General features: G+C 36.1%; 2 protein-coding genes across 2 annotated transcripts; both read right to left on the reverse strand.

The window, feature by feature from the left end:
• Positions 1–467: 467 nt before the first annotated feature.
• KRTAP23-1 (keratin associated protein 23-1) lies at positions 468–646 on the reverse strand (the record flags this gene model as incomplete). The annotated part of the gene is given in 4 exon segments (XM_082839562.1): positions 468–532; positions 535–556; positions 560–583; positions 587–646. Coding segments are annotated over 4 exon segments (171 nt in total).
• A 5,538-nt stretch (positions 647–6,184) lies between these two features.
• Positions 6,185–12,562, reverse strand: LOC309962497 (uncharacterized protein; the record flags this gene model as incomplete). Its single annotated transcript, XM_082840382.1, is given in 4 exon segments — positions 6,185–6,283; positions 6,287–6,732; positions 7,653–7,671; positions 12,047–12,562. Coding segments are annotated over 4 exon segments (1,080 nt in total).
• Positions 12,563–17,866: the final 5,304 nt, after the last annotated feature.

The following is a 17,866-nucleotide window of genomic DNA, read 5'->3' on the forward strand; positions in this document are numbered from 1 at the left end:
CTGCATGTGTATCTGAGTCTGGCTTTGCTGGGGTATGCATTCCTTCTAAGGGTGGAGATCAAAATGGTACCATCTTTCTTTTTTATTTGGTTAGAGGCATAGCTTTGACCTTCTAAAAAGCCTTCTAAAGATTGAAACTACTTGTGACTATTCATTTTTTTCTCCAAAATTAATTTCCAAGTATTAAATATTAATGCAGATGTCTCATATCCAATGGAGAAAGCCCAGCAATGTTACAAATGGAATGGAGGAGAGCTACTAACAGAGGGAACCCTGGGTCTAAAGCCATTGGATCACAGCCTAATGAGTAGCAGTTTCCAGATCCAGAGCTCAGAAAGTTGCAGCTGCTGAACCTAAATCCCAGAGACCCACGGTAAGTTTTCCAGCAGAGTGTGGAGGTCCTTGGGTGGTAGCAGGATGTCTGGCAGCGACTGGACACCACACAGGATGTCTGGCACCTGGTGGGCTCACAGCAGTTCTCCTGACTGTAGAGAGAGGAGTCCAGCTGGCAGGTGTTGGGAGAGTAGAGGTCAGTGCTGTAGACTAGGTTGCTGGGTTAGAAGGAGCCATGGGAGAAGCCTGGCTAGCACTGGTAGCCCCCAAGGGAGTGGGAGGAGAAGTTTCCAGAGCAGCAATTGTAGGACATCTTGACGGGAGATATGAGTTCAGCAGAAATACACTGAGAATATTCTGAGGTCTAAGGTCATCTTGTGGACTGGGTAATTATATACTCTTGTCAATGGTTCGGCACAGTACTGGTGCAATCCTCTCACATTTTTCACTCCTCTTCTGCATGTGTGTAATTCATTAATCGTCTCTGTAATTGCAGTTGACTAGTTTCCTACTTATTCTATTTACTGGTGCCATGATTTGTTATAACACAAAGCCAATGACCATTCTTGTACAGAAATTCTAGGACAATTTGTCAGTTATCTTCATCCTATTAAGGCCAGGAAAGCCCATTTTTTACTTCCTGGCCATGACTCCATGTATATCTACTCCTGCTTTGCTCTGGGATTTCTTCTGTCACTTTTCTACCATGTCAAGTGATCAGTGGCATAACTTTGTTTTTTATAAGGATGCTTCTAATGATTGATTCTACTTGTCACTACTGATTCACATTCTTCAAATTTATTTTCCATCTATCACATATTATTATACAGTGCTCCTCATATCCAATGGAGGGAAGAAAAATAACACATAATGAGAAATGGTTAGAAACAGAAAGGAATCAGGCAAACATTTAAAGACAAAATGACTCCAGAAGGCTGAATTAAGATGGAACCACAGGAAGAAACTGATTTGGGGCATGTGAAGAGGGAGTGGGGATAATGATGGTAGTTTGAGAAACTGGGAAAAGGGATGAAGAGACAGGGATTTCAGGTATCTCTTCTACTTGCTTTGAGACTATGGATCTAAATGCCATTACAAAAAAAACACTTCAAAAATGAATATAATTTATATATTTTCATATATTTTTATTTATCTCATAAAAATTTTAAAAGAACCTGGGTTCTGCATCCTAGAACAACTCAGGCTTTTCTCTTTTCATACTGTGAATGATTTTTGTGCATTTTTCAAAGCCAGTTCCTTTTCTGTAATTTCTTTCAAAAATATAAAATATTTTCCCTTTGTCACCCCTGTTCTCCATTTTATTTTTTCTGTTGTATAATATAATAGCTGAGTGCTAATTTCCAGTGGGCTAATTATATCAGATAAACTTGCACTGAAATAAACACAGAAATTCTTTAGGATGAAGGAAAATAATCTTAAAAGGAAACATTAAGTTTCAAGAAAGAATAGAATATTTGCTAGTTGGATTCTCCAGGAAGCAGGCACTGAGACAGGAATGGAAGAACAAAAAGTTTGTAAGAGAGTAACACTTGTGAAAGAAAAAAAGCCATTCTACCACCTTGTTCAGTCATTGACAAGGGGCTGCCATGAGAAAAACCTGACCTTGGCTTGAAATCCGAGGCAGATTCCAAGGAAGCCAACAGAGAAAGGCTGTCAGCTAACCTCACTTGTCACATCTGGATAGCTATTCCTTTTTTGAAGTGGTGTGATGTGAGTTCCAGTGCAGATCTGTACCTGTCACAGTCCACCATTTTCACCTTGAGGGTCAACTTATCAGGAGAGAGATTCTCCGTAGCTCTGGTTGGCCTCTCTTCCTGAGGGGAAATGTTCAAGAGTGACTGGGTGGGATGAAACGCACTCTGTCACCGCATTTGATCTTGGAGCTGAGATGGGTACTCATTATTTCCCTCCTTCACAATCCATTAGAAATTTGCTTCAGCTACCACTTCTATTGGTCTCAGTGGATTTCTTGGTGGTATTACCTATGCCCTTTCCTAAGAAGTATGAACACTGATAACCATACCCTTTTCTTGCTATAGTTACTGCATATGACAAATCACATCAATTGGGCGGGAATTTTCAAGGGCCATCCAAGTAGATCGACTGAGCTCCACACATACTCCCTCTTACCCTCACTGTGTAACAGTAACCCTACTATTTTCTACTAAACAGGATCATCTACCCTTGGATTAGATGGTAACTCTTTTTTTTTTTTTTTTTTGCTTGCTGTTACCTGAAACAAGGAACTCGAAGTGCTCAGCCAGCAGTCATAGTTGTAGTTCAATGAGACCCTTGGTATGTCCGTTAGAAAGTCTATCTTTGGGAACAGGTCTTCTATCCTTGGAAATTCCAGTTGCAGAAATAGGAAGCACAAAGTTCTTAAACGAGTCATTGGGGATGACAGTAAGTGGATATTTGGGACCCAATCTTTTAGGACATTGCTTCCATGCTCCAAGCAAACTTCAGCTTTGCCATCAGTGGGGCTATTTAATGCACTATCAGGCAGACAGCTTCAGGGTCCTGTGGTTTTTGATATAACTTGTGGATCCCATTTCTTGCTGTCTCTACTATGAAGTGGATTTCCTGATTAGATGCTGCCTTGTGAGGAATTCCATGCTGGTGGATCAAGTTTTTCATCAGCTCCTGAATAATATTGCTGCTGAGATAAGCACAAAAAGCAGAGGCTTACTCTGAATAGGTAGTTATGTGTTTGAGGATGAACCACTGATCCTTTCAGGGCACAAGGGGGCCATGTTAACTTGCAACCAAGTGACCGGTTGGTTTCCTTGAGGAATAGTGCCATACTGGGAGTTTAGCATTAGCCTCCATTGCTGACAGATTGGACATTTGTAGTGGCATTAATTATATCAGATTTGTAAGTGGGAGCTTATGCTGTTGGACCCATTCATAGCCTCTTTGGTCACTTATTCACATGCTCATCTTGCCAGCATGGTGAGGACTTCTGGCAAAGGCAAGCTAGTTCGACTGACAGTCATTTTGTCAACTTGATGTTTTAGTTCCTCTTCCATGATAGATGCATTCTGGTGGGCATTGAGAAGAAATACAAAGATCTTGACACTTTGGACCAACTTGCATATATCCATCCATATGTCTCTATACCAGATTTTATTGTCTGAATATTATATATTCTCCCTTCCAGGTTTTTAACTAGCTGCTCAGGTCAATTGCAGCTGTCCGGGAATCTAGATGTATCGTCAACTGGGACCACTTTTCTCTTTTATACAAAGTGGATAACCAGGTGCTAGACATATGATTCTACACATAGAGAAAGCATATTTTTCTCATCATGGTGTTTAAAGGCATCCATGCAATGAGCCAATCTATCTGCAAGCCTTGCTTGGGCTTTTCCCTTCCTCCTTCAGCTGGTCATTTGAGGCACCAAATGTGACCACACATGTGATCTGAGAAAGAGGTGGTGGTGCAGTGCTGGTCGGTGACATGGGGGTCTGGGCTTCTGCTCATGGAGCCTGCTTTCTTGTTCTGCTAGTGTTCATTCCTCTATGAGCTATTTCTGTCTTACAATGGATTGCTACTGAGTCCACCTGACTTCATGACTTGGAAGTTTCAACAGAACGCAGCTCACGATGGACAGCTACAGATGCATGATCATTTGTCCCACGGTCAAGTTTTGTACCTCTACCAGGTCCAAGTAGCTTCCAAGGATCTGATTATCCAAAGATATGTTAATTTTCAACTACAGATTATAAGACCTTGTTCTACAACTTTATTTGCCTGCATTGTGATTTTCCCACTGAGGTGTGCCGTAAACTTCACATTGCAGTTTTATTGTATTTTTATTTTTTTCAATACCACAGATGCCACCAGCACCATATGGTCTGCCAGATTGTTTGACCCAACCAGTAGGGTTGCTTGCATCTGAGACTAGACCTACAGAATCTTTTCCTGCTCCTGGTCTAAAGGAAGCTTTGTATTAGGCCAGAGAGGTACTTCTACTTGGGGAGTATGTTTGTTCCAGAACCCCAAAAAGCCTACCAGATGCTTTGCTACTTTATTTGTAGTAGGGGATTTAAGAGATTTAACTGTTTGTTATATATTTTATATTTTTTATATTATGTTATATATTTAATATGAATATATTTATATAAAATAAGGAAATATAATGACATACTATTTTACATAATATTTGACAAAAGTTTTATTTTATAAAGTATTTTAAAATGTTTAAATAAGTAGAAAATAGAATGAAAATGAGCAGGCAGAAAGCTATTTTAACAGTATGAATAAGAGAAGATGAATCCTAAGATTAATGTGATCCAAAACTCAAGATATCCAAAACAATGAAGTGAAAGAGACCTATTATACCTCTCTAGCTGATTTTCCATTACTAATCCATACAAATTGTAACTTGATTTTCAATAATTTCCTGAACACAAGTACCTTTGTACCTCTCTGCTTTGATCATTTTATTTCACCTTCTCAGAATTCTCCTTATTCTCTCCCATGTTGCTTGCGTCTTCACTTCTTATATTAGTCCTCATCTATCATATAGATAGATGGTTTTATTTGGTTTTATTGTAAGACTGGGACCTATAGTGAACACTTAATCTGCTTTGAGTCTTCATTTCCTTCTGTGTAAAACAACTAGTTCATAAAATGTGTGTTTCTCATAATTCTTACAGTGATCTGAAAAATGATGAACAGGAAAATTCTTTGAACCTTGTTCTTTATCTCTGTATAAAGATACTGTCTTTTGGCTATTTTCTTTAGACCTTATCAATATGTTATCTATATTAGCACTATGCTGTTTTCTGAAATATGTGACCTATAAAATGTCAGAATTGCAACATAAAACATAAAAACAAGGAGTGTGTAAATGTGTGTTCCAATATGAATGAAATAGCGACTTCTGATGGTTTGAAAGCCTTGTTTTTCCAGCCATGTTTAATTTGGATCTTGGATACAATAAGGTGAAACTCTACATCTCATGAACCTAATTAATTCTCACCAAATATAATTGGCTTCCTCTTTACACCTGTGAAGAAATCAATTACATACAAAGATACTCAATGAGATGAAGGGATATGTTTTTTTTGCCACCCAACATTGACTGAATCAAAGAAAGCTCTCTAAACTAATGTACAAAACTTTTCATATAACCTAAAATTTTTCCCCATTCAGTTGTATTTTCCAAATTGCTTGCTTTTCTCCTTCAGTCAGCAAACATCAAGGCCCCATATTCTTTGAAGAAAATGTGCTCTATGCCACTCCTGAGATTATTATTCACGTGAAGTTTATACATGCAATGTAAGGATTTCAGAAGAAGAAAATGTTTAAACCCTCAAATAAATTAGTTCAAATCTCTCAATATTAGTTTTTCAAAGTTTGCTTTCAGAGGTATAGTAAACGTTAACTCAAAAACAGCCTCCAAAAAAAGCAAAAGAAAAAAAAACCCGCTTAACTAGTTAAAACTAACAATAAAATTAGTAGCATATTTGCAAGCCAGATTGAATGAGTTTATTAGATTATATTCATTTAGGTTTTTATCCATTTTGTGAATAAAATTCATGAACAATGATCCCATTAATTCATTAACATTAATTCATTGTTTGTTAACATGAATTTCATTAATTGATTTAGTAATATATTTCATTCATTTTACTAATTCCGTTAATTTATTCCATAAAATTAATTATTAAGTTCAGTATATGTGGCAGACAGTTTTTTGGTCAGTATTTTACGAATGGAAAAAAGATGAAGAACAGGTGATATTCCCGAAGATCATGAAGATGATAGAAGCTCTGTATAGAGGTTGGACACATTGCTCACATCTGAATGTTCCACAAGCTGATCAATAGAAGGCAGATCCACAGATTGGTCGGTAACACAGTGATTGGCAACTCCTAGAGGCAAAGTAGGATGGACGGCAGAACCCGGATCTATGGCTCAACTAAGCGAAGGCATAGTCTTCATAACCCAGGGGTCTGAAGCCATGGGATCCAAAGCCCAGTGTGTAGCAGCTTCTGGATCCATAGCCCAGGGAGCAGCCTCTGCTGGACCGAGAGCCCAGAGACCCAGGATAAGTTGTCCAGCAAGGACTGTAGAGCATGCAGGTCCTTGGGCAGTAGCAGAATGTCTGGCAGGGACTGGATAGCACACAGGATGTAAGGCACCTGATGGGCTCATAGCAGCCACTCTGGAGAGAGGAGCCCAGACGGCAGGAGCTGGGAGAGCAGTGGTCAGTGCTGTAGACCAGGTTGCTGGGGTAGGAAGAGCCACAGGAGGAGCCTGAGTAGCACAGGTGGTCCCCAAGGGAGCGGGAGGAGAAGTTTCCTGAGCAGTGATAGTAGGACATGTTGGCAGGAGATGTGAGTTCCAATGAGTGACAATGAGAAGATTCTGAGGTTTAATGTCACCTCCTGGACTGGGGTGTTTTTATACTCTTAGCCATGGGTGTGGCATTCTACACAGTCACCTTTCTCATGCTTGTAATCTCTCATCTCTGTATGTGTAATTCAATAATACCTTCTGTATTTGCAGATGAAAAATTCCTTTCATCTCATATTCATGGGTGAATTCACCGTGTTGTTAAAGCACTAAGCTAATGACCTGTTCCAAAGTCAGAAATTCTATGACTACATGTCTTTGATGCCATCTCATCATGACCAGAAAATCCCCTACTCTTCTCGCTGGCCAAGATTCTTTGTTCATTTGACTGTATATTGGCTGGGGGCTGTTTACCTCTAAGGGAAGAGATTAAGATGAAGTAAATTTTTTTTGTCAGTGGAATAAAGGCACCCTATTTGCCACCAATGATTTTCTTTCCCTAACTTTATTTCATTGCCTAAAATTATTTTTATATATTTTATTATAAAATTGCTTCTCAAATTCTTTAGAAAGAGAAAATAGATCAGATAAACTGAATAAGAAATATGGTGGATCACAGAGATAAACCAGAACAAATGTTTAGAGGCAAAAATGACTAAAGAAGTCTACTCTGAAGCAGAAACGCAGGGGATGCCAATATGTGCACCTGTGAAATGACTCAGAGTCAAATATTTTAGAGTCAATTGGAGATAAGTAGTGACTTTATGGGGTTTTCCATCTCTGTAGTTTAAATTAAAAAGTTCAATATGAGTATAGTTTATGGCTTTTCATATATATATATTGTCCCTTTTGTCATCTATATTTAAAATTTTCTAGAGGTCTTTCTTCTCTAGAACAACTCCCAAGTAATACCTTCTGAATATTTCTACCTTCAGATTCTTTCATATGATTTTCTTTTTCACTTTAAAACATACTTTTTATCTACTCTATACCTTTAAGATTATTTTTCCACTGTAAAATACCCAAATATCTTCTTTTTATAGAGCTTTCCATAACAGGTAAACCTGAACTAAAATGAATATTGAAGGATTTTCTCAAATTAAAAAGACAATAATCTCAGGGGGAAATTTGGAATTGCAGGAGGGGAAAAGAAGACTGAAATATGAGTAAATTATGTCTAAATACACGTTGTACACAGCACTAATTAAGTGGTTCTTAATATATAAGAAGAAGTAAATAGTAATAAATTAAGAATAATCATTAAAATCTAAGATTTTGCTTAAAAATTAAAAGCCTGGAAAAAATAACAAAAGAGTAAAATTATAGCATTAAACCATTTTATTACTCCTCAAATGCATGAAAGGAGACAAAAAGAAACATAAAAGATGGATTAAATAACAATAAAATAGTAAATATGTAGGTAGAAATCTGACTGTATCAATAATTAAGTTAAATATAATGTGACAAATAGTCCATATAAAAGACTTAGAATATCAGACTGGAATGAAAATCAAAACTATTTTCTACATAAAGGAGATTTTCTTAAATATGAGGAAACAGAAAAGGAAACATAAAAGATATATCTGGCAAAAGAAACAAAAATGCTAGTTCTACTTTATTAATTTCAAAGTTTGCTATATGTTAAGAAGTTTATTGTATATTAATCAAGATATTTCTTAACAATCAATCTGTCGGACTACCAGGAGGATATATATTACTTCATTAGTTATTTAAATGTTACCCTAAGACCACACCATCCAATAGAGTAGGCACTAGCCACATATATCAAATTCAATTTGCATACATTAAATTAAATTAAATTAAAATTCAGTTCCTCAGTCATATTCATCACATTTCAAGTGCACAACAGATAACGTGTGGCTAATGGATACCAAATATTGGAAATTACAGATAAAAAATATTTTCAGCATCAAAGAAAGTTCTCTTGGGCAGTGCTGTCTTAGGGATCACAGCCGATTGTTGATTTGCTAATATAAATTCATATTTTTACTGTTTTCTGTACAATGCAAGAATGTGAGAAATCTTAAGACCATTTATCCTTACACCAATTCATGTATTTTTATGTTAGTATTTTCATTTTATGTATGCTTATGCATATTGATAAATATTTGTCCCCATGTTTTTACAGGCAATATTTGCTTAAATGTACCCAATATATATTTTTTATTTACTCTTTATTCTTTCCTACATTTTTTTGCTATAAGCTAGGATCATTTTGCTTTTAACTATGTATAACTTTTATCTATATATTTTGTGCTGGAAGGCTAGTGACAAGTTCTCGAAGTTTTCAATTGTCTGAAAATATCTGTATTTCTATTTCCTTTTTGAAACAGATACTCACTAGTGATGTATTCTAGTTTTAAATTGTTCTTTCTTCACAAATTTGAGGCTTTTTAATTTTTTTCCTACCTTCCCCTTTCTATATGTTTAGAGTTCAGTTGTCAATTTTATTGTTGTTGTTGTTGTTTTTGTGGTACACGGGCCTCTCACTGTTGTGGCCTTTCCCGTTGTGGAGCACAAGCTCCAGACACTCCGTGGCATGTGGGATCTTCCCAGACCGGGGCATGAACCTGTGTGCCCTGCATCGGCAGGCGGACTCTCAACCACTGTGCCACCAGGAAAGTCCTATTGTTGCTTTTTTTTGAAGGTAACTTGATTTTTTCCCATAGGTTGTTTTACATTTTTTTTTCTTTTTCTTGTTCATCAGTTTGACTCCATTGTGCCTAGGTGTGGGCCTTTCTTCATATTTGTCATACATGGGATTTGTAACATTTCTTGAATTTGTGAATTGATTTTCCTCTATTTGGAAAATTCTCTCTGGATCTGTTTCTATTCTATGCTTCGTCTCTTAGATTTGGTGATGTCTTGACTTGTCAATGGCTGTTAATTCTTCATTGAATATGAACGTGTATATATATATACGTGTATGTATATATACGTGTATATATATATATATATACGTGTATAGATATATATATATACGTGTATGTATATACGTGTATATATATATACACGTATACGTGTACACGTATATACACGTATATACACGTATATACGTATATACACGTATATACATATATACGTATATATACGTATATACGTATATACGTATATACATATATACGTATATATACATATATATATACGTATATATATACGTATATACGTATATATACGTATATATATACGTATATACGTATATACGTATATACGTATATATACGTATATATATACATATATACACGTATATACATATATACACGTATATACACGTATATATATATACGTATATATACATATATATGTATATATATATACGTATATATATATATATATACGTATATATATATACATATACATATATATACGTATATATGTATATATATATACATATATACGTATATATGTATGTATATATATATATACGTGTATATATATATATATACACATATATATATACATATATATACGTATATATATACATATATATACACATATATATATATACGTATATATACATATATATACGTATATATACATATATACGTATATATACATATATACGTATATATACATATATATACGTATATATACATATATATACACATATATATATGTATATATATACGTATATACGTATATACATATATACGTATATATACATATATATACATATATACACGTATATACATATATACACGTATATACATATATACGTATATATACACGTATATACACGTATATACACGTATACGTGTATGTATATACGTGTATATATATATACACGTATATACATATATATGTATATATATACACATATATATGTATATGTATATATATATGTATATGTATATATATATGTATATATATGTATATATATATGTGTATATATATGTATATATATATGTATATGTATATATATGTATATATGTATATATATGTATATATATATGTGTATATATATGTATATATATGTATATATACATGTGTCTGTGTGTATATATATACATATATATATATACATACACACACAACTTGTTTTAGGACTCCAGTTGAAATTTTTAGACCTTTCCATATTCTCCATGTTCCATATGCTCTGGAATGCTGTTCAATATTTTTATGCTTTCTTAACTTTTTAGTTTGAACATACTATTCTGAACAATCTCTAATTGTTTCTTCAGCTATGTCTAATTTATTTTTAATCCAATTGTAACCAATTCTACATTTAATTTATTGCATTTTTAATATTAGAATTTCTACTTGATTCTTTTAATATGTTTCAATGTTCTGCCAAAGTTTTCTATCTCTATTTCTTAAGCATATGGATTATAGTTATTATAAGATCTATGTCTTACCTTTCTATTTACTGAATCCCTTGTAAGTCTGTTTATACCACATAACACATATTTTGGTTTTAATAATTTCTTAACTTCTTGAAGTCTGAAAAATATTCCTTGGATATCAAACTATAACTATATCATTTATATATTCATCTATATTTACATATTCATTTATAGCTATATATTCATTGGTAATTATAGCTATATAAAACTATATCTATAACTGTATCTATGTGGGGATCCACATCCTACAAGGGAATCAATCTAATTTCTGATTCTGAGATATTCTATTCAAACAATACTCTTTCACCAGTTATAGTCTGAGTAAGAAAAATATCTGAGGTCCTCTAAAATTTGTTCAAATTCCCAACTTTGTAGGATTTCAGAACCTATTCCCATGTGCATATTGATCTTTTTCTTTTATTTGCGGTACGCGGGCCTCTCACTGTTGTGGCCTCTCCCATTGTGGAACACAGGCTCTGGACATGCAGGTTCAGAGGCCATGGCTCACGGTCCCAGCCGCTCCGCAGCATGTGGGATCTTCCCAGACCGGGGCACGAACCCGTGTCCCCTGCATCAGCAGGCAGACTCTCAACAACTGCGCCACCAGGGAAGCCCTGATCTTTTCATATTATCTCTTTTATCTATCACAATCAAACCCTAGTCAATAAACACTTTTATCTATTACAATCACATAAACAATAATAATAAACAACTAACAATAATAAACATAGCTGGATATAAGAATCAATTAATTTATTAGATTATAATGACTTTTCACACAATTTTGGAAGAAAATACAATGTCAATTCTATCTGCAATGCAGACTTTAGACTTTATTTTGAGTTAGTACTTTAATAATAAAAATTGTTAGATAAAGTTTGTCAGCCGACGTTTAAGACCAGAGATAAGATGACAATTTGATAATTAGAAATAAGAGGGTAATTCTTCCTGCAGATAATGAAAACAATAAAGGTTATGAACAGAGTCATTGAAGACATTGGACAAGATTAAAAATTGTGTACAATGATCAGTAGAAGCCAGATCTGCAGGTTGGTCTGTAACAAGACTGGAAGTTCCCAGAAGTAGGATGGGTAACAGAATCTAGATCCATAGTTTAGAGAAGGGAAACCACGGACTCTGCAAGCCATGGGTCTGAAGCTACTGGAACCACAGCCTGGTAAGTAGGAGCTTCCAGATCCATAGCCCTGGGAGCAGCTGTCGCTGGACCCAAAGCCTAGAGACCCAGAATAAGTTGTCTGAGAAGGCCTGCAGAGTGTGGAGGTTCTTGAGTGGTAGCAGGATATCTGGCTAGGTCTAGACAGCACATAGAATGTCTGATACCTAGTAGGTTTACAGCAGGTCTCCTGACAACCACTGTAGAGAGAGGAGCCCAGCTGGCAGGTAGTGGGAGAGCAGGGGTCAGTACCAGTACCAGTAGACCAGGTTGCTGGATAAGAAGAGCCACAGGAGGAGCCTGAATAGCACAGGTGGTCCCCAAGGGAGAGAGAGAAGTTTCCAGAGCAGCGGTTATAGGACATATTGACAGGAGATGTGAGTTCAGCTGAATTACAGTGAGAAGATTCTGAGTTTGAATGTTACTCCTGGACTGTGGTATTTATATATTCACAGTAATGTGTGTGGCACCTTACAGTAACATCTTTTCCATATTTGAGCCCACTCATTTGCTTACATGTAACTCAGTAATTCTTATTGTAATAGCAGTTAACTAACTCCCTTCATCTTATATTTATAAGTGAACTCATTTTTATAGCTCTATGTCAATGAATTATATCTATGTTACGAATGGTCTGACAGCATGGAATTAATGTCTACTTCATCATGGCCAAGTAAGCCCCTCTTATTTTCTTGGGCAATAACTCCTTGTATATCTACTCCTGGTTCGGCTGGGGAAGGTTTTCTTCCTAGAATGGGGACGGCAATGCTGTCATCTCCCTTTTGTGCCAATTGTCAAGAGGCAGAAATCAGGTCTTGATGAGAAACCTTACAAAGATTGCCTTTATATCAAGCCATTGATTCTCACTCTGCAACATAATTTTCCATCTTACTTACTTACTGTTTCCAATTTTCTTAACTATTAGCAGTGCTTACTATGTCCAATTTAGAAGAGCCATATAAAATACACAAAGGGATTGAGAGAGATCACTAGGAATGGGGATGATCTTGAATAAATTTTTTAAAATTGTTTAAAAAGTTAATCAATTCTAAAACAAGAACAGACCACTATGGACATATGTGAAGAAAAACAAAGTGGGAAACACTATGGGGATGAAGTGAGGAAACTAGTGACAGTGGTAGAAAGAGGGACAAATCTGCCAGGATTTTCTTCTAACCCAGTGGACGACCTATGGATACTCTACTTTTAATTCAACTAAATCAAAATTGTTTCAAAATGAGCTCAATTCATGAGTTTTGTAGATACATTTATATTTGTAAAATGTCCTAGGGTTTCTCCTCCCACGATATTTCTGAACCCCATCACAAAATTTTGAATGCCTTCTGAGTATTTCCAAGGCCTTGGTAGAGCCCTACTTAAGTACATGATTCTGTCCCAGGTTTCTTATTAAATGTGGACTCAGGTTTTGAAAACCTTGAAGTTTATAACTTCAGGGTCCTTTTATAGCACAAAGAATACAACACTGTGTATATAATAGTAGATATAAATATGAATACTACTTTAGAATAAAGATAATATTAACCAACAAAAGCCTACAGGTTGACTAAAGACACAAATATTACAAAATCAAGACATTAATATATCATCTATAAACTTTCCCCAACATTTCTTGGCTACACAGTCCTTGATTACCTCTACGTAGGATGATCGTTTTATCAACATGATTTTCTTTGGTAAGAATAGAAATATAATTCAGCTTTTCTCTAGAATTGTATATCAAAAAACACTTAAATTATTTTCAATGACATGGAAAGTTTTCTTTCAACATTGCCGTTTGTTATAACTAATGCTGCACCTGTAACATCCTCCGTTACTCCTTCTTGGTCAGAGCTTCAAGCCTGGGGTTATGCTTAGCTCTGCCAGGTGTCCTGGTTCACCTCCCCTCTAAGTCTTCTGGCCCTGGGGTTTGGGGACTTGTGTGAAGATTAGCTGCAAATAGCTGTGGACCCCAGGCTTTAGTGGCCTCCTAGCAGGTAGCAGAGCAGTATATTGGTTCAAATCCTTCTTCTTGAGGTCAAAGCTCCCTGAGGTCCTGAGGTTCATCAGGTTGACTCTGTTGGCTAGAGGTAGTAGAGGCAGCTCTCTGGATTCATCCATAGCCCCAGCACTACCACAAGGACACAGAAGTGACACCCAGTCCATAGCAGCCCAGCTGGAGCAGCAGCTTTGTCCAAGCTTCCCTGGAGGAATGCCAAGAGAGCTTTGGAAAATGTTAGGCAAAAGAATCCTCAGGAGGACCCTCACACTTAAGCTTCATTAGGTTAAATCTGTCTCTGTCTTTACCTTAGATGCCCTGCCCAAAATGTCTGAATATGTGCTATTGATGTTCTCTTTGAAATATCAGGAACCTACGTGGAGTGCCCAAATCTCCCTCCAAGATACCTTCCATGGCAACGTCTCTCTCCTGTGCTCCAACCAAAGCTTTGATCATTACATTGTTATAATTTATTGTTGCTTTTGTTATTTGTCTCTGATCTTCTTTAACTCTAAGTTAAAATACATAGGAACATGTCTGACAGATTTATCATATTCTTTGAGTATATTACTATGTTTCTGACAATTTCAAGAGAAACACACTGATGTAACACACACCGATGGTCAAATATGTGTTATCAGGAATTCAAGAAGTTAATGTTGTGGCTTATGGCACTGAATTGCAGCTTTATTTAATAAAAATACAATAAAATTATACTACATATGCTTAAATTATCAACTTTTCCTCAGTGTAAAAATATGCTTAATTGCCACTTAAAAAAAGAAAGCACTATCCAGCATTTTTATAAGTCAAAGGAAAGATAAAATAGCTGCACCCACATCAAACAGCTACTTTTTAAAAGCTTATCTTTTAATTTTCTAATTTTTTTCATATGGACTCCTAGCCACTGGGGTAAAAATCCTAGCCCATGCAATGTTGTGAAGACCATGCCTTTCTCAAATCTCTGTTTCCTTTCTTGAAAATAGTTGCTTTATCACAAGTAAGAATGACTTTTTACTGGCTCAAGGCAGGACCAGTGTTAAGTAAAATAATAAATTCAGAAAAATTTGTCTGTAGTGACACACCTTCTGGCTGCACCGATGCCCTTCTCTCCTCAGTACACCTCTAACTGTCCTTACATCAATGTGGTAATCAATGATACCAGTTGAAATAATACATCACAAACTCTCATGTCCTCTATCAAATCCAACCTACATAGGTTTGTTTATTGCACAAGTGCGGGTCTCCATAGGCTTTTTATTAAACTCCAAATTAGTTGCCTATATTTAAAAATCAAAAGAATTCACATAAAATGTGGATTTATGACTTCCAAAATTTCTGAAACTCTGGCTACACTGGGCTCCCTTGCTTGTCGTTGCCTGGAACTGCATACAAGCTGCTCCATTCATATGGGTATGCTTCCCTCTAATTCCCAACAACTTTAACCACGCTGCTAATTTCAGTTACCATTAGTCATTGAGCTGGCACTGCTATTTTGTTGTGTTAATTAATGCCTCTATCTTAAATAGGAGAATGAGAGATGAATTAGAAGCTTTGGGTGTTAAGACAATTTGTGAAAACCAACTCCCTTGTGCACTTGAAGGATATTCTTCCATGTTTAATAGGAAAATACCACATATCTGTGTTGATGGGCTGGAATATAAAACATCAATTATGGAACAAATCACAAGCCAATTGGACCACCTCACTTACGTTGATGATCCTCTGACTTAAATTCTTCAGATGCCAGAAGAATTTGAGTTGGTTTTTATATACTGGGCAAAGACTTAAATCAGTGGTGTATTACTGCTGAATATGCAACAAACCATCCTGAAAAATACATAAACAATTAAAAATAACCCAGATGATTGAACTCCTTCCCAGACCACTCCACATGTGATTCTGATTGTTAAATCAGAATTTAACCATTGTTAAACTAAAGGTTTAACATCTAGCTGGTAGCCCATAGGAGATGCTTGTAGCTGTGTGAAATCATACTACATGCCTGACAAGTGTAACCACTTTTGTATAGGAATTGTCTTTCCAAGAATATAAAGCAGCACATTAAAAAGAGAGAAAGGGAAATCTATTTTCTGTTTATAACATCATAATTCTATTGTAATGGGAGGTTTCTGCTAATAATATGCAGTACCCCTTCTTCTTGTTACTGCAGAAATATAATAGCTGTTATGAACACTGTTGTTTGGGAACGTTGAAGATGGATTTAGTAACATTAATATCCATCCTGCAAGATGCGGCATCTTAGGGATTGAACAAAGGCTGCGTGTCACTACCCAGTGGCACAGTGCAGATGGCCTCATGATGACTAGTAATGACTGACTATAAATACAGGAGAGAAGAGCAATTTTGACAGACTATGATAGCTACAATTGGGAGGTGGAATAAAAAGGTCTTTTTAGTTAAAAATCAGATGAATGGCATGTTGAATATATGAGTGGAACTGAAACAGTCCATGGCATATAGTAGACACTCCATAAATATATGTTGATTGACTGAAAAGGGAATTTAGATAGCAAATATCTTAAATTAAATAAAACATGTAAGAAGGTTATGCAAATATTATCTACTTTTTGTTTGTTCTTTCTTTGATAGGGTAGCTGAGTGAAGGTTGACTATACCTATTAACAGATTTGGAAATTTTTCCCCTCACAAGTCATGCTCAGATAAGACTCATAGACTTGGATTTATCAAGCTGGTATCAAGTCCTGAGCTAGTGGAGAGTAGTGAGATGGGGAAAGAGAAAATGCTAGAAGACGTGTGTATGAGCACGTTTCCTCTCCTGCCACTTTGTGGAGGTTTGACCTCTTCCTGATCTGGGGTTGTCACAATCCCCTGCCTCATTTCTTTTTGCCCAAAGTCTTTGCTGATTGAAGACATGATGAGTGGCATACAGAAGGCAGGCCCATATTTACTCTCTATTTAGTCATCTAACCTCTGGAAGGTAACATAGGATTGGATGAGCTTCCTGTTCATAAACTCTCTTCATCTCCAGATGTAGGGGTAGGCACGTTGGGGGAATATGGGTGGGGAATACCTGGAGGGGAGAGCAGGAAAAGGGATGCTGAAGAGGAAAAGTTTATCCCAAGATGTTTCTGGATTTTCAGAGCCTTAAAAGTAGAGGATACTTGAGATTTCTTTGTTTCCTAGGCTGTTCACCCCTGTAATTAGGTGGAGCCCTAGACAGGAATGGAGCCCCATTTTCTCTCTAGCAGACTGGTTTTGCGGTGCTAGGTTGGCTGAACACAGCAGTAGTTGGATGATTGGAGATACAGACATAGCAGAGGCCATGGTTTCCCAATGTCTGTTGGAGACAACAGGAGAGAGTTCTGACAACTGAGAAACCTCTAATTTAGGGTCTTTGTTTTGGTTTTCTCACTTAACTTGCAGGGTAAGCTGCTTAACTCTATTTATTTTCACATTGCAGCGCTCAAATTCTATGATGCTAAAACTTGGTTCTGGCAACATCACTGTCAGAATTCTGTCCTAGATGAGTACTGTCCTAGACAAAGTAGACTAAGGTTTTGATAAGAGTGGTTAAAGGGCTGTAAAGCATAGTTTAGTCCATTTATTTCTAGGGAAGTGTTATGCACAGGGTTCCTTCTTCCTTTCTTGTTATCTTTTTTGATATTGAATTTTAACCTTATCCTAAAA

Source organism: Leucopleurus acutus (genome assembly GCF_964270905.1).
Source record: "Leucopleurus acutus genome assembly, chromosome: 5".
NCBI classification, from domain to species: domain Eukaryota; kingdom Metazoa; phylum Chordata; class Mammalia; order Artiodactyla; family Delphinidae; genus Leucopleurus; species Leucopleurus acutus.